At 49.1% G+C, this 17,679-nt stretch overlaps 1 protein-coding gene across 1 annotated transcript; it reads left to right on the forward strand.

The window, feature by feature from the left end:
• The first annotated feature begins 1,796 nt into the window (after positions 1 to 1,796).
• SMARCD1 (SWI/SNF related, matrix associated, actin dependent regulator of chromatin, subfamily d, member 1) lies at positions 1,797 to 13,848 on the forward strand. Its single transcript, XM_039514895.1, has 13 exons — positions 1,797 to 1,997; positions 2,941 to 3,128; positions 4,423 to 4,465; positions 4,574 to 4,696; positions 5,049 to 5,171; positions 6,608 to 6,724; positions 8,142 to 8,243; positions 8,375 to 8,536; positions 8,668 to 8,765; positions 9,316 to 9,451; positions 10,122 to 10,244; positions 10,546 to 10,647; positions 12,011 to 13,848. The coding sequence occupies exons 1-13, from the start codon at positions 1,845 to 1,847 to the stop codon at positions 12,062 to 12,064; spliced, it is 1,524 nt and encodes a 507-aa protein (XP_039370829.1). The 5' UTR covers positions 1,797 to 1,844; the 3' UTR covers positions 12,065 to 13,848.
• The last annotated feature ends 3,831 nt before the right edge of the window (positions 13,849 to 17,679 follow it).

A 17,679-nucleotide genomic window follows, 5' to 3' on the forward strand; every position in this document is an offset into this window, starting at 1 on the left:
GCAGAGAAGCCCCATCTCCAAACAGATCCCCCACCACTCCATTCCCTTCAGCAGCCAGTTCAGTGACCCCCCACTCATAGTTTAAAAAATCAGATTTTGGTTCTCTGCCCTCCTGCTAATGTGCTTCTGCCATGATGCCCACAAACACGTGGGCCTGGTACTAGCTGGGCTGCAGTGACTTGGGACCAGGGGCGGCTCCAGGCCCCAGCACGCCAAGCGCATGCTTGGGGCGGCATGCCGCAGGGGGCGCTCTGCCGGTCGCCGGGAGGGCGGCAGGTGGCTCCGGTGGACCTCCCGCAGACGTGCCTGCGGGAGGTCCACCGGAGCCGCAGGACCAGCGACCGGCAGAGCGCCCCCTGCGGCGTGCCGCCATGCTTGGGGCGGCGAAATGACTAGAGCTGCCCCTGCTTGGGACTACAGAGGCCATGGATGGAGACAACAAAGCACCCCGTGTGACCTGATCTTTCTCCCTCCTGTCCATGTTCAACAGAGAGCTCTGCAGCTAGCTGGTTACTGCATCTCTGTCTCTCAAAGTCTGAGCTTGGCTCTCGCACGTAGGCTGCACTTCCAACCGGGGCTTGGTCTAAAATCCTGTCAGTGGAGTTCGATCATTGTACAACAGATCAGATATAGGCCTAGCAGCTCTAACTCAGACCCTTGCACCCTGAACAGCCAACATCATAACAAACCAGCGCAGGAGAAAGAGTTTTGTTCCAAGCTAAAGAGAATCTTACAGGTGACTTTGCACTGACATTACTAGAGCCCCCTAGTGTGCACTGTGCCGTTTCACCTGACATGTGCTGCAGCTATCTCGTTAAACAAAGCACAATACATTAGCCAACCACAATATTTTGCAGTAAATCTTGTGCCAGTCAGAGGAAAATGCAGCTAAAGCTTAGTCACCAGGTAGAAGGTGTCTTCTGTCTGGCAAGGAATTTACCGTGCAGCCTTGCAAGCAGGACCAGATATTTAAAAAAAAAAATCAATTTTACCTATGGGTGGTCACATCCCAGTGTTCATACACCAGACACCAAGACATCCTCCTAACAAGTCTAGCTCCACAGATTTCAGTGGGGCTACTCCTGATTTACACTTGTGTGAGCAAGCATAAAATCGATACACTCAGATGATCAATCCAGCCAGACACAGCAGGTGGACTGTTAACTAACTGGCTTGGAAACAGCCCGTGAAGCTTCAGCAGAGCTGTGCTTTCCAGCAGAGCTAAGCCATGCTGCTTGGGAGGTTTGGTTCAATAGCCAGACATGTGACCCAAACACTTTGGAGCAAGTATTTGCATCAAAGCTATTTGGAGACAAAAAGTATTTAAATCCTTCACCAAAATTCCACCCTAGCCAGAAATGCCTGAAGCAGGGCCGGAGTTGGGTTTTGATGGAATCGCTTTATTTTCATTCAACATTTCTTAAGATATTTTTAAAGCAGCGGTTGGGGCTCCCTGTGGAGCAGCCACGGGGTTCTGGGCATCATGGCACAACTGGGCAGCCCAGGGAGATGCTTTAAGCCAGGCAGTGCTCGTGTGTCCCTGCCGCTTCCTCGTGGGCACTGCCCCCCCGGACCTTACCCCCGTCTGCACTGCCCCCACCCGTGGGCTTTTCCCCTTGACACTGCCCCAGTCCCGCCCCAGGGGCTCTAGGCTGCCTGCAGCGCCTTGCAGTGCCGGCCTCCATGCGGCAGGGGGAGGCAGCCTGCGTCCCCAGCATCTCTCTGCGCCCTCACCGGGCACTCTATGGTACCTCTGGCGCCGCTCTGCCCCAAGTGCTCTATGATCGGTGTCCGGTTCCGGTTCCGGTCCCTCTCCCCCTCCCCCCGCTTTGTGCTGGGAGAAGATGGCGGCGCGGGCGGGTTTCCAGTCGGTGACTCCGAGCGGCGGCGGGGGGGCCGGAGCGCTGGGGCCGGGCACCCCGGGGCCCCCCGTCCGCATGGGCCCGGCTCCCGGCCAAGGCCTCTACCGCTCCCCCCTGCCGGGCGCCGCCTACCCGGTAAGGCCGGGGAGGGGGCGGGGCGGGCTCGGAGGCGGGGGGGGGTTCCGGGCTGGGTGCCCCCTTGGGAACGATACAAGGAGGGAGTCAGGTGGGGGAAGGTGGCCGGGGTCTGTCTCTGTCTGGGGGGGGGGGGTTGTACCTGAGCGCGGCAAGGGGAGCCCCGGGGTACAGGCTCTGGGGTGAACGAGGGCCGGGGATGATAGGACACCAAGCTGGGGCTCAGGGCGAGGGAGATGTGGGGAGGAAATGGGCCTAGGTGCATGGGGAGGGGAATTGGCAAACTACGGGGAGGGGTGTGTGTGTATTTGAGGATGAGGATGACATGTTTGGGTACCGCGGGGTGGGAGTGAAAGAGGTCACCCTGCAGTGAAATCAGGGGTGCCCCGAGTAAGGGTTGCTCTCAGTTAAAAAGGTGACCCTAAAGAGAATATTGATTGGGAAGGGAGGAGCTGGGATCTGAACTGTGGGAAAGGGAGAGGAGAGGCAGCCTAGAGAAAATGAGTGAAGTGGGGATTAGGGTTAGGAAGGGGGAGAGTGAGAGTATCTTGTAGGGATGGCAGTTGGAGTGGTGATTCAATGCATGGAGGAAAATTGTAGGCAGCAGTTAGGGCACAAGGCCTGCAGTGAGGAGAGGTGTTTGAAATTAAGAACTCTCTCTCATAGCCAACTTTGCGGGTTATGGTTTCTGTCTTAGTCCCATTCATTCTTGGTTGGAAGCATCCACTTTTGGAGCTGTTAGCCCTGTAGTGATCCATCAGAGTCCATCCCAAGGAAGCCCATGAGTCACGTGGCCCTGTGCTAGCAGGGGTCACGTTTAGCTTAGCAGATGTGGCTTGGTAGCCCACTTGTGCTTAGGACTTAACTGCCCTTTATTGGGGAGTCTCCATCTTTTCAGAGTTTGGGTTGGATGGAGACCAGATCCCTGTGTTTCTCTCCTCAGCGCCCTGGTATGTTGCCAGGCAGCCGCATGACACCTCAGGGACCCTCCATGGGTCCCCCAGGATATGGTGGGAGCCCCTCAGTCCGGCCTGGCATGGCCCAGTCTGGTATGGATCAGTCCCGCAAGAGGCCAGCTCCTCAGCAAATCCAGCAGGTCCAGCAGCAAGCGGTCCAGAATCGTAATCACAAGTAAGAGGCCAGATTTCTCACCTCGTTCTGAGGTTGATTATCTTTTCTATGACCACTTAGTGCCTCTTCATGAAGGACACCAAAGTCCTTCACAAGTTGTAGAACTATAACACCACCAAAATTCAGCCACCTCTGAGGTGGAAGGCTGGAGCGAACCAGTGCACAGCACATTGCTAATAGACATGCAGATTTTCTCCAAAACACCAGCGCATCCTCCCCACCCACCCTTACAAAAGTGCCAGGAAGATTCTAATGTCCACATCAAGTAGATGTGATCTGAGATGGTTAAGGAAGAAAAATGTTCATAGAGAAAGCACTATCTAAATTGAAATAGGCCATTTATGACCCTCCAGAAAATAGAGACCAGATCATAAATTCTTATCCATCGTATCAAAATAAACTCCTTTGGATGCTAGTTGGCTACGTTGCAAACATGGATTAGCCAATATTCAGTAATTTGGACACTTGCTGCTGATGTCAGAGATCAGCACAATGCTTTGTTGTTTGGGTCGCTACATCTAGGACTTCTGTCTCTCTCTTGCTGCCAGCACGCTCTTGGACTTTTTTCTTCAATTGTTTTGCATGGGTGGCTCAAACTGACTTAAACTTTTTGTGCAGCTACTTCACTGGGTGATGGGAGCTTCAGATGATAATACTCAGCTCCTGAGCAAGTTTTTTTTATTTCTTAACACAATGTCATTGTCACTTGATACTACTCAACAGTATCTCCTGGCTTAAAAAAAAGTATCTGTTAGAAAATCCAACTTAATATTCAATCAAGCCTGGGAGTCACTTTGTATCAAAATAATATTTAACCAAACACCTCTCCAAACTCAGGGCAACCCCAGCTATCCTTATCTCTTGGGATACATGAAATGTTCAAATAATGTACATGCATCCGACGAAGTGGGTATTCACCCACGAAAGCTCATGCTCCAAAACGTCTGTTAGTCTATAAGGTGCCACAGGACTCTTTGCTGCTTTTACAAATAATCAGGTAGTCTTGGTCTTGCAGGTGCTTTTGAGCTCTGCAGTATTGGAGTTGCAATCCTGCTGTGGCCATGGGGAGGAAGGGTGGGTAAGGAAAGTGTCTGTACAGAGACTGACAGTCACAATAAACAGCCTTTGAAAGAGAGGAGGACTGGACTGAGACAGATGTCGAGGAGCAAGTGACCCTCATAGCAGAGTCCCAAATCTGAGAATAAACTCACATCCTTGCTCCTTTTTCTTGTGTTCTGACTGTTTGAAGGACAAACTGGTTGCCATCTTAATGTGTGTATCCTTCTTTAAACAGCGCTAAGAAAAAGAAAATGGCTGACAAAATTCTACCTCAGAGGGTGAGTGAGGTTTTTTACTTTTCCTGCCTCCACTGCTGTAGTTCTGAGTTCTAAGCGGTTTCAGGGGGAGAGAAGCAGCGTTCTTGATTGACTTTTGCTTTGCGATAGATTCGTGAACTGGTACCAGAGTCTCAGGCCTACATGGATCTGTTGGCATTTGAAAGGAAACTGGACCAGACGATCATGAGGAAACGTCTGGATATCCAGGAGGCCTTGAAACGGCCCATTAAGGTAAGGGAGGATAGTGCTCAGGTTTCTTACTGCGGTGCCTAGAGACCTGTGACTGAACTGAGAAAACAGGACTGACTTATATGGCATTTGGGTGGGTCTGTAAAGGCTCTTGAGAGTGTGATGTATTGAGGGTCAATGTCCTATCCTGGACTTTAGCCTCAGAGTGCAGTCAGGGGTGCTTGCTGACCCTCTCTTTGCCTGGCTTGCTCTCTGGTCTGGCACTCTGTTTCTCAGCTGCAGGAGGTGAAAGTGAGTCCAGATCCTGTGTTTTTTTTATTTTGGCTGTGGCCTGAGCATGTTTATTGGCTTCTGCATTTTGCTGTTAACATTTAGCTGATACTTTTCCTCTTAGCAAAAGCGAAAGCTGCGCATTTTTATCTCCAACACCTTCAATCCAGCCAAGTCGGATGCCGAAGATGGTGAAGGGACTGTTGCCTCGTGGGAGCTCCGGGTGGAAGGGCGGCTGCTTGAGGACGTGAGTGTGAGGCACCCAGCCCCTCTGGGAAGGGCGAGGGAGCAGCATTAATTCTCCAGATAAGATGAGCTAGCTGAATGGGTGTGGGAGCTCAACCCTGTTGGGTTGTGACCAAAGAAGATGCTTTCAAAGGTCTGGAGTTGGAGGTGAAGACCAACTACTTAATGTCTAGTATCAGAGGGGTAGCCGTGTTAGTCTGGATCTGTAAAAGCAGCAAAGAGTCCTGTGGCACCTTATAGACTAACAGACGTTTTGGAGTGTGAGCTTTCGTGGATGCATCTGACGAAGTGGGTGTTCACCCACGAAAGCTCATGGTCCAAAACGTCTGTTAGTCTATAAGGTGCCACAGGACTCTTAGCTGCTTTTACTTAATGTTTGAGAATGGAACTAGGGGCCCTCTGTCCTAGATGATCACAATGATCCTTTCTGGCCTTGGACTCTGTGAATGTATCCTCTCTCGCTCGTCCCTGCCCAAGGAGTCTGACGAGACGGGAGAGGATAAGAGGGCCAAATCGGTTGGCCACCCCATGAGATAGGACACTACAGTAATAATACTTAGCTCTTTATAGCTAAGAGGATTGATGGTGGGAGCAGATTTGTGGCACTTACCTTCCCTACCTCTGAAAGCAGACACAAAGGTTGCACATAACAAATTTGTGAGTTCGTTCCCCTCCCAAAAAAGTCTCTAGTTTGCCATGAGGAATTGGCCTCGAGACTGGATTTGCAAACACAAGGGAAGGATCAGGGTTTATTATGGGTAGTTTGGTTCCTTCTTAGCTCTTGAGCCAGTAACTGTAGTGCAATTTTGGAATAGGGCTTCCTGGACTTTAATCTTCCTGCATTAATGTGACTGCCCTGGGCCTGGAGGAGGCCTTGAATCCGCCTCACAGGAAGCTAGTCAAACATGGCATTGTGCTATGGTTATTGGCAAGGGATTCCCATGGAACATCCGTATTGGATGTAAAATCTGTCCCAGCACTTCAGAATTTAATCCCATTACTTTTCATCTCTGGACTGTCCCGTGCTGTTGGGCTTCTTCCCCTTTGTGCTGGACAGCTGATCTGGTGTATGTCCTTGAGGGTCCTATTTACTCTAGCGTGTGGGGGATAGCCTGCCTGCCTGATTGTGTTGAGGAGAACAGCTTCTGGTAACCCTGGATTCCCTAGAAAGACACAGTCCCTGCCCCTAGTGGAAAGGCAAATGGATGAATGACAGAGGATGGGGGTGGGGAAGGGATAGAACAGACAGCAAAGAGGACAAGGCAACCAGCAAACATGCCATTGTCTCCATATTGGGGTTCTGGAGGGAGGGGTGGGTTTAGTATCAGTAAATGGGAGTTGGAGGGTTCAGTTCCCATCAGTGCTGTTGTATGTGCTGGGTGTGCTCCACTGCTGGCATTGACTGCCCTAAAACTCCTCCTTTCTGTGCTGCTGCAGGCTGCTCTGTCCAAATATGATGCCACCAAACAGAAAAGGAAATTCTCATCCTTCTTCAAGTCTCTGGTGATCGAGCTGGACAAGGACCTGTATGGCCCAGACAATCACCTGGTGGAGGTGAGCTATACTTTGTTCTATCATCTCCAAATGGAGTTCAGAATCTTGGCAAACATGTCATTCTGGGAGCTAGGAACTCTTGAGTGCTGAGCCCAGCTCTGCTACTGACTTGCTAGGAGCCCTGGGGCAAATGGCTTCACCTCTCTGTCTGTGAAATGGGGATAATGCTAACCTCCCTCAGAGGGGTTGAAGCTTGTTGGGTAAGAAGATAACTGTTTTGTGCCCTTTCTGCTCCATTCTGATGAATAAGAACAGTATCAGAGTCCCTTAGCTTTGCACAATTAGTGTATGTGAAACTCTAGGCAAAAGAAGCTCCTGTGAAGTGCAAAGACACAGATCACAAATGCCTGTCTCCTCTGTTACCTGTACTTGGAGCAAGTCTGGTAATAATAAAATAAAAATAATATATTGAGATATACCTATCTCATAGAACTGGAAGAGACCTTGAAGGTCATTGAGTCCAGTTCCCTGCCTTCACTAGCAGGACCAAGTACTGATTTTGCCCCAGATCCCTAAATGGCCCCCTCAAGGATTGAACTCACCACTGGGCTATACCTCCCCCACATTGGGAATGTAGCAGAGGTGGATGCATAACCTGGCCATGCTGTTGGGAATCATTCATAATAAAGCCCAACGATTCTATGTTCTACCTGTTTGCAGCACAGCTGGAATTTCGAGGACGCGAATACACTTACACACTTACTTAAAAGGAGAGTTTAAGACAGCCTCTCTGTTAAGGCAGATGTAAGGGAGAGGCATTAGCTATCAGCTGTTTCTAGGTGTATTGAACAATTGTTGCATCCAAGCCCATGGTGTTAGGGACAGCAACGTGATCCATGCCAAATAAATTAAACCCCTTTGCAGCAACTTGACTCTTGTGAGTTCACATTTCATCCGTGTCCTTCTCCCCGGATGCTCCATGATAGTAATCTTGACCTTTAAAACTAAGCTGCGTGGGAGGGGAGAGGGATAGCTCAGTGGTTTGAGCATTGGCCTGCTAAACCCAGGATTGTGAGTTCAATCCTTGAGGGGGCCACTTAGGGATCTGGGGCAAAAATTGGTCCCGCTAGTGAAGACAGGGGGCCGGACTCAATGACCTTTCAAGGTCCCTTCCAGTTCTAGGAGGTTGGTATATCTCCTCCTCTGATGAACCCTCCTCACACTATTCACTGCAGGAGTTCCAACCTCCTTTCAGAGGTGTTGTCAGAGCCACCACAACTGTCTGTAGAGTCCAGGGGCACATGCCAGAGATCACATGCTGTCAAATGGGCAGGATCTTTCTGGGGAGGAGTTTGTGTCATCAGTAAAGGGCAATTACAGGTAAATGTTGTGCCTGGCAAGGAGCAGGAGCAGAGGGAATGACCTGGCAGTCTGTGTCCCTAAACCACCTTCCCTGCTGTGTTTTTTTTTTTTCCAGTGGCACAGAACTGCTACTACCCAGGAGACAGATGGCTTCCAGGTTAAGAGGCCTGGGGACGTGAATGTGCGCTGTACTGTCCTCCTGATGCTGGACTATCAGGTAGGCAGGCTGGTACGATGCAGATGGGGAGTGAGCAGTGCCTTAGCATCTGAGTTGGGACTTGGATGAACCCTATCTGTAGTTGCTGCATCATCTTTACCCCCACCTTTGTCATGCTCTTGTCTCCTCAGCCACCACAGTTCAAACTGGACCCCCGCCTGGCTCGTCTCTTGGGGATTCATACCCAGACCCGCCCAGTGATCATCCAGGCACTGTGGCAGTACATCAAGACCCACAAGCTACAGGATCCCCATGAGCGGGAGTATGTCATCTGTGACAAGTATCTCCAGCAGGTAAAGGTATATCCAGCATGTCTGGGGCAGGAGACAGCTTTGGCTTCTGTTGCCAGGAACCAGAGATTCTCCAGGCTGCCCCTTTCCCAGTACTGTGCTGCTTTCCACCCCACTCCCTCTTTCTCTTGCAGATATTTGAGTCTCAGCGGATGAAGTTCTCTGAGATTCCTCAAAGGCTGCACGCTTTGCTCATGCCCCCAGAACCAATTATCATTAACCATGTGATCAGGTGAGATTGGCCCCTGAGGCACTGTTTGTTGGGAAGTGCAGATAAGTGAGCTAAAGAGACTTGTATGGGGAGATGCTCCTTGTTACAGTCAGTTTCAGTAGCTGCTGAACTTTCTGCACCTCTCCACCTTTCCATGTCTTTATTCACTTTGCCCAGCATGGATTCAACAGCCTCTTTTTCCCATTCACCAAGCACCCCTCTGTAAATCCCTGCTTCCTTTCCTCCTGCCAACACTGACCACCACACTGTGCGCCCGCGCTCTTATGTTTGAACTCTGACCCTTTGCACTGCGCTTGTGTAGACTGTAAGCTCCTGGTCCCCTGTGCTGCATGCATGATGTGCGACTAGGGAGGTGAAGTGTTTTCCTGCTCCTCAGGGTTGCTGACCCCTTTCTTCTGTTACAGAAAACCAAATGTAATGCATACGTTAATACTGTCTTCCCTACCCCCACCCCTCAACCTATGGAGCTTAGAGGTGCTAGTAAGGATGCACTCATACACTGACTCAGGCTTCTCACTTTTTCTGGGTGTTCTCTTGCTGATGTCCACAGTGTTGACCCAAACGACCAGAAAAAAACCGCCTGCTATGACATCGATGTGGAAGTGGATGATACTCTTAAAACTCAGATGAATTCTTTCTTGCTGTCCACAGCCAGCCAGCAGGAAATCGCTGCCCTGGATAACAAGGTAGGAGCTGGATCCTGCCCTTCCAGCTAGAGTTTGTGTGCTGGGATGAGGTTGGCTGGCACAGTGTTGTAGGAGAGAGCTTTTTTGCAGCTTTCAATATGGATTCATCTAGTGGCTTTATATTTGGGATCTGGAACAGTGAGGGCAAAATTTCTGCCAGGGTGGCACCATTTCTGTGATACCAAATCAGATAGTGACAATCTTTTTACTTACCAAGAAAATAGATTTGAAAGTGAGTGATTAGAGGGAAACTGGTTTAGTGATTAGATCAGGGGACTGGGAGTCAGGACTGCTGGATCCTCTTCCCAGCTCGTCTACCTGAGATCTTAGAGGCACAGAATGAAGTGATTTGCTAATGGAGCAATGTGAAGCTACATCTTGGGGCGGGGGAGGTTGCCAGTAGTTCCTGGTAGTTAAGCCCAATATGATCTTTGGATGAAAGGTGCTGAATGTCCTGAGTCTGCATGTCAGTGCATTGACTGAACCTACCACCCTGTCTCTACAGGAAGAGGGAGATAGGGTGGGGGTGTATGTTACACATCTGGGTCAACCAGGAAATAGGAGAATTTTCATCTTAACATGCTGGACCTTTGATTTGTCTTTCCTCTCTGTTGGGTTGGCCTCATAACCTGGTTCAGCAATACGCCATTACTACATTTTTCTCTCTCAGATCCATGAGACAATAGAAACCATTAATCAGCTGAAGACACAACGTGAGTTCATGCTGAGTTTTGCCCGTGACCCCCAAGGCTTCATCAATGACTGGCTCCAGTCGCAGTGCCGAGATCTAAAGGTAAAAAGATTTTTCCCTTTTGTGTGGAAGGCAAACAGAGGCTCTGCCCATCCAATCAGACTCTTCTTGTTCAGTTAGCAGCTGAGATACATGCAGGGGCACAATTTGCTGGTCTGTATCCACACCAAAAATTGGAATTGAGTGCTAGGATTTCAATCTGACAGCACTGGCTGGGCCAGGACTTGCTGGAGTCTGCTTGGGGACAGTGCTTGTGGGTAGCCCAGGACATGGGGAGGGTTGTGAGAGTAATTTGAGCAGCTGCATGACTCTGGGTTGTAAGTGCTCTCTTTGGTGCCTCCAGACCATGACTGATGTTGTTGGGAATCCAGAAGAGGAGCGTAGAGCTGAATTCTACTTCCAGCCCTGGGCTCAGGAAGCCGTGTGCAGATACTTCTACTCCAAGGTGAGCATTCCCATTTGAGGGAATCCATCCACACCTGGCACCTGCTTGTAGGGAGATGCTGTTCGCTAAAGCTGGGCATAGTGCAGCCAGGCATACGGAGTTTCAACCACCTAGTTCTGCTGATGCATCTCAGTCCTGATCTCCAGCGCCCTTCTGTTCCAGTCCTGGATACTCACACCCAACTTGACCAGTGCACCTTGGACCTGGATTTGCCACAGCCCATCTGTTCCAGGTCCTATTGCTTCAGATACAGTTCTGCAACTTTGTGGCATGGTCTTGTACTGCCTCCTCCTGAGGGCATTCTGTGCCTAAAAATTCTGAGTACAGTCCTTTAAAATCCTGCAAGTTTTATTTGTCAATAAATAAATGCAGTGGCACAGAATTCTCCCCAGGAGTAACTGCCAGTAAACAGTCATCAGGGCTGGAAAGACCCCGTCAAACTATTTGCTGGTTTAGATCCAATTAGGATCAAAACCAGGTCATGCAGAGGTGATACTAGTGTTAGCCCTCACCACCACCTAGCCAACCTCTTCCCATTTAAATCCATGGTTATTACACAGACATCCCTTTTAAATCGCAGCCAGAACCATGGTCCGTGGGCTTGGTGGGGTGGAGTTGCTTCCTAGGAGTTCCTTGTGCAATGTAGCTGTGAGGAGAGGCCATCCCCCCCTCACGGGATGCATGCTGGCTTGGCCTTTGCTTTCAGATCTCTGCACGGGAGCAACCCACAGGCTAGTGCAGAGCTGAAGTGGGCCCTGGCAGACAGCTGGAGCCACACTCCAAAATCCCCTGCATGAAATTGAAACTGCCCCATCACAGGCTTCTTGTTAAGCAAACTGTATTAAAAAAAAAAAAAAAGATTCTTTGCCCTTTATTAGCCTTTTGTGTCAGAGGCTGAAGTGCTTTGCACATGCGCTAATTCCCTCATAGCCCTGGAGGAGGGAGGTATTGGCTGTACTTCAAAATGGGGACATTAGAGCACAGACTTGCCCCAGCTCATGCAGTGACTGATTGGTAGAGCTGGCATTAGAACTTTGGAGTCCTGACTTCCATTCCCTTCATCTAACCACTAGACAGTGCAGCCTCCCTACTGTGCAATTTGTGCATCCTTCACTAGCCTGTGGAACACACTGTAACCCAGGGGCTGTACTATGGGCAGGATTTAGGAGGCAGGGACAGGGAGCCAACAGGAAAGACATAGCCAGGCTGAGGAAGGAGTCCTGTTCTTTCCTAGGGGCTGTGAATGGGTTTGGGCTCATCGTTCCTTCACTCCCTCCAGGCTTGGAGCATTTGTTATTCAGACTCTGACTTACCATTCACTGTAAGTGTATTAAAGCAGGGGATCTGGCTTCTCCTCCCACAGGTGCAGCAGAGACGGCAGGAGCTGGAGCAGGCACTGGGAATCCGCAACACATAAGCTGCCCCACTCCTCCCCTGATCAGAAGGCATCACAGCTACTTGTGGAGACTGAGTGCTGCAGAGTTCACTGTTTAGGCCCACACAACCCCCACTCCGGCGTAGAGACCTGCAGCCATTACTCACCTCTGGCAATGTCTGTATCAATGTGACTCCAGAGCCCCACGGGGCTTTGGGGATGTAGCAAGCAGACAGGCTCAAAGGGTCACACACTTCTACCTGGTTTCCTCCCTCACTGAGGCCCTGTCAGTCTCAGAGATCTTGCGAGTCGACCTTGTCTCTGCTTTGTCTGTAATGCCCCCAATATCCAGTGTTTCTGCAGGTTCAGAACTTTGAGTTCAGAAACTTACCACAGCCCCTTCTCCAAAACTGAGCTCTAGTTCTTGCACCCCAGAGAATGTGGGGCTGGAAAGCCTCTCAGCATGGGCCCTTCTGGATCTGTCATGCAGACAGAGGCCCATGGCCATTCACTTCCCAAGGTCCCATGAGAGACAGCGGGCAGAGCTCCTGCATGTTGGCACACACTCTCCCCCTATGGGGGTGCTCTTGCATCATCCCTCCTTGTAGGACTCTCCTCTCCTAAGAGAGGATTTCTGTGCTATGTAGAGAATTGATTTTCCCATCGTGTCTCTGTCTCCTTAGTTAAAGCTCCCTTCGTGTTCCCTAGGAGGCTGTTCCAGCCCTGGAGCACGAGGGAAACACTGGTTCAGCACAGAGATGAAGGCGCTGTGAAGAGGTGACTCTACTGCATGCCAAGGGAGCTGCAAGCGTAACTCTAACATGCAGGATTGAGCAGCAATGCAGTCTTGCCAAAGGCTGCTTGTTCTTCCTGCTGCAGGGAGCATGGAATGCACCAACTGCAGCTTCTCGTTGCAGTGGGATTATGCAGAGCATAAAGCCTTAGGGTCATTTCTTGGACCAGGCTGATAATGATCCTGCGTGTCTCTGCCTTTGGTGAAGAGAATGCTCCCTTGCGTATATCTGAGGATGTGAGGAGACAGCCTGGGCCTCTACCAAACAGCCCCAAACAAATAAGCAAATTAGTAGAAGTCAGGGCTCCTCTGCTTTGTTGTCTTCCATGTTTGGGCACAGAGCAGGCTCTGGGGCTGTCACAGGGCAGGTGATCGAGTATGTGCAGATGGGTTTTCTCCAGCTGGGAGAGTAGCAGCCTAGACATGGAATGAATTGCTAATGAATTAATTTAGTGGCACTCTTGTGCTTTTTGCCCTCAGGACCATGTGTGTGCAGCAGATCGTGTTGGGAGGTGGGGGCTCTCTTCACCTGGGGCTAAATATTTCTGCTCAGATTGCTTTTTGGGACTGTAAAGCAAGCGGACTCAGAACCCAGTTGGTTGTGCTCTCCTGACGTTAGTTTTAAATCATGTTACTGACAAACAGCCTCAACTACCCTGGAGTGTGGTTGAGGGGCTGCTATGAAATTGGGAGCCCCTGTAAGCGTGTGTATGTGTAAGAGAGAGCGCGAGAGAGAGACTACTTGTCTGCGAGTAATAGACTTTCCAGCCTTCCCTCCCTTCTGTCTTTGGACCCTTAAAGAATTGCCCGTTTATAGCACCAGGGGCTGAAGTCCCAGTGCGGGTTAATGCAGACTACCGGCTCCTCGGAGCAAGTAATAGTGAAGGATACTTGGATATTGCCTAGGCAAGCGTAGCTGTTGCAGAAATACTGTTTTTATTAACTGATTATGGTTTTTCATGGACCAAAATTTTTTTTGTACTGTATCCTTGTAGATGTCACACAATTTTAATAAAAGCCTCCTGTGAAGGAAGCCGCTTGCCCTCCTTCTGTGCTGGTGAATGGGAGTTTGCAGTTGTGTAACAGAAAGCTCCTGTCACATAACTACTGTGGAAGGGATGAAATGACTTCCTGCTTGCACCTGCAAAACCCCCTGTGTAGTGGGAGCTGTGCTCATTGAGGGAGGGCAAGCAGGAACACTAGACTCCACTCCTGTTTAAAAGGAAGACAGCGTGTTTATATGGTCCAAATTTGACTCACCTTAAAATTGTGTGGAATTTGGAGGGTGCTACTTTATTTATAGGGCCCTACCAAATTTATGGCCATGAAAAACATGTCATGGACTGTGAACTGTGGTCTTTCCCCCCCCCCCCCCCCCAAAAAAAAAAAATTTGGTCTTTTGTGTGCTTTTACCCTATGATAATCATCACTCCCATAACCGCTTTGGTCGTTGGGGCACCATCACTGATGAACAATCAACCAATTGTCTCCACCCCTGATAATTGTGTGTCAGTGCTTGAGTCTCTGCGAAGTCCATTCCTGTCCACTCTTTTATGTTGTCAATCCATCTCTTCTGTCTACCTTGTCTTCTTTTCCCCTGAACTGTCCCTTGGAGGATGATCTTGGATAGGCCAGATCTTGTTACATGGCTGTACCACTTCAGCTTGCGCTTCTTCATGGTCTCCGGGAGGTCTTCATATGACCCAGCGCATTGGGCGATGAAGTTGCGGACCTCTTCATTAGTGACATGGTTGAAGTAGGAGATGCCCAGGATTTTACGGAAGTATCTCATCTCTACTACCTATATTTTCTGTTCAAGTTCTGCCGTAAGGGTCCATGTCTCGGACACATACAGAAAAATGGAGATGACCAGTATGTGCGGCAGTTTCCGTTTGGATTCCAGGGAGATGTTCTTATTCTTCCAAATTGGCTTTAGCTTTGCCACTGCTGCTGCTGTTTGCGCCATTCTTACCCGAATTTCTGCCTTGGATCCTTCATCAGTGACGATTGCCCCCAAATACTTGAACTGTTTCACTGTCTCCAGCTCTTGTCCACTGACAGGGATATGTGAGCTGATACCATCATGTTTGTTTGTCATCAGCTTGGTTTTCTCTGCACTGATTTCCAGGCCGTATTTTGCAGAGGTGTCATCCAATCATTTCACAAGGTTGGCAAGTTCATCTTTGCTGCCTGCCAGGCCATCAATGTCATCAGCAAACTGAAGATTTGAGATTGTTCGCCTCGTAATGGTGACTGTGCGTATGTGATCTTCTAGGGAATCAGTCATTACGCACTGCAAGTAGATGTTGAACAGTGTGGGCGAAAGAAGGCAGCCTTGCTGGACTCCAGCAGTGGTGCAAAACCGCTTTCCTATTGCGCCATTGATGAGAACTGCACTGTTGGCCTTGGCTTACAGTTTAATGGTAAGAATAAGCTTATGACCAACATTGTACTTCATGGCTGCCCAGAGAGCTTTGTGCCATACTCTGTCAAACGCCTTCTTGAAGTGAACAAAGATGTGGTAGATGTCCTGCTGGTATTGTAAGTACTTCTCATATAGAACACGAAGGTTGAAAATCTGTTCTGTGGTACTTCTTCCAGCACAAAAGCCAGCCTATTCTTCAGCGATGATATTCTCTGCTTGTGGCTTCAGTCTGTTCAATATGACTTTCAACATCACTTTGCTGGGATGGCTAATTAAGCTTATGGTCCGGTAATTTTGACACAATTGCAGGTTGCCTTTCTTTGGCAGAGTGATGATTAGTGACTGTGTCCACATGGAGGGCCACTCACCAGTCTGCCAGATCTTGTTGCAGATCTTGGTGACTACATCTATTACTGTTTCTCCTCCAAATGTCATCAATTTGGCTGGGATGTTGTCAGTACCTGTAGCCTTTCCGTTCTTGAGTGACTTTACAGCTGTATCCATTTCTTCACATAGTATTGGAAAGTCATCCTCCTCTGTTGAATCTGGGCTGTCTAAGACACTAGGATCTCCAGTTGGCTGGAGGTTGTATAGATCAGAGCAGTAGTTTGTCCACCTATTGATGATGTCCCTTTCTTCTGTAACACTGTTCCCTTCTTTGTCTTGAATTACATTAGCTGTGGTCCATCTTTCCTTCGTCAGATCTTTTACAACTTGGAAGTCTCGTTTGCTATTTTATTATTGATACACTCTTCAATTTTAGAGCATTGTTTTTCATCCATATCTCCTTGGCCACCTTCATTCCTTTCTTGATCTTTCTGCCAATCACTCTGTATTTATCAGTGCTGTTCTTGTCTCTCTCAAGTTCTCTTCTGATGTCACACATTTGTAGTATTTCATTTGTGATGCATGGTTTTGGTCTGGTCTGTCCCTGGACCATATGGCTTTCACGGGGGAGACCAGCATTTCTCAAATTGGGGGTCCTGACCCAAAAGGGAGTTGTGGGGTCACAAGGTTATTGTGGGGGGGGGTTGCTATACTGCTACCCTTCTGCGCTGCTGCTGGTGGCAGTGCTTCATTCAGAGCTGGGTGGCCAGAGAGTGGCAGCTGCTAACTGAGGGCCCAGCTCTGCAGGCAACAGCGCAGAAGTAAAGATGGCAATACCATACCTGTCATTCTTATTTCTGCACTGCTGCTGGCAGTGGCTCTGCCTTCAGAGCTGGGCTCCCAGCCAGCAATTGCCACTCTCCAGCTGCCCAGCTCCAAAAGCAGCACTGCTGCCAGCAGCAGCGCAGAAGTAAGGGTAGCAGTACTGCAACCACACACACACACACACACACACCCTTTTGGGTTAGGACCCCTACAATTACAACACTGTGAAATTTCAGATTTAAATAGCTGAAATCACAAACTTTGCGATTTTTAAAATCCTATGTGAAATTGACAAAAATGGAACATGAATTTGGTAGGTCCCTAATTATTTATATTGAGTTTTATAAAACTACCTAAAAAGCCATGGAATTGGCATTAGACAAACAAGGTGGATGAGATATTTATTGTACTATCCTCTGTTGGTGAGAGAGACAAGCTTTTCAGCTTGCACAGAGCTCTTCAAGTCTGGGTCTCCAGAATTTGTTTGGGCTACCAACAGGCTCCAGTTGAGTGCCAGACCTGAAGAAGATCTTTGTGTAAGCTCGAAACTTCTCTCTCTCTCTCTCTCTCACCAACAGAAGATGGTCCAGTAAAAGATATTTTCACCCTCCTTGTCTTGCTAATAGCCGGGACTAACACTGCATATGTGGATTTGGCATGACACATGAAAATGATCGCTCTCACTGCTGCTAGGAAGCTGCAATTAACTAAAATTGTCTGAGCAGTACACATTTGTATTACAGGTTATATAGGGCTTTAGAGAGAATCCCCACATCATTCCTGTAAGGGGGAGCGCCTCCCTGGCTACAGGTTAGGGAATCTGCCTTGCCCAAAGGCAACCTTTCTATACCTCAAACATTTACGAATGGCAGCACTGGGCTTAGTGTAAAGTTCTTGTGTCCAAGTCCTGTCCTCAGCCCCGTTCTCAGAGTCAGTATGTTGATCCCTTCCAGCAAACTATAAATGTTTGCTGAAGAAAATGTAAATGGGCATGTGGTTTATTGGTCAGAGCGAGGAAGTCAAGACTGCGAGGTCCTCTTCCTGGTTCTGCCACCTGGGACCTTGGGTGCAAGTTACTTCACTTTGATAAAGGAAAAATGATCCTCAGGCTTGAGAGAAACAACTGGTTTTATTATTTTGTTTTAAAAAGGGGGGGAAAGGTAACAGTATTCCTGTCTCTGAGCCCTAGCAGCTTCGTTCTCACATGCCTCCTTGGGCATGTTGACACTGAGTGCTGCAGGCTGCCTCAGCTATCAAAGCCCATGTGCTTCTAACTAACCCTCCCAG

This window comes from Mauremys reevesii, linkage group 25 (genome assembly GCF_016161935.1).
Source record: "Mauremys reevesii isolate NIE-2019 linkage group 25, ASM1616193v1, whole genome shotgun sequence".
NCBI classification, from domain to species: domain Eukaryota; kingdom Metazoa; phylum Chordata; order Testudines; family Geoemydidae; genus Mauremys; species Mauremys reevesii.

Excerpts from the sequence above, each read along its gene's own strand:
- SMARCD1 (XM_039514895.1), top strand. The coding sequence starts at position 1,845 with ATGGCGGCGCGGGCGGGTTTCCAGTCGGTGACTCCGAGCGGCGGCGGG. Across the intron at positions 1,998-2,940 it reads TGCCGGGCGCCGCCTACCCG|CGCCCTGGTATGTTGCCAGG; the intron begins GTAAGGCCGGGG and ends TTCTCTCCTCAG. Across the intron at positions 8,766-9,315 it reads ATCATTAACCATGTGATCAG|TGTTGACCCAAACGACCAGA; the intron begins GTGAGATTGGCC and ends TGATGTCCACAG.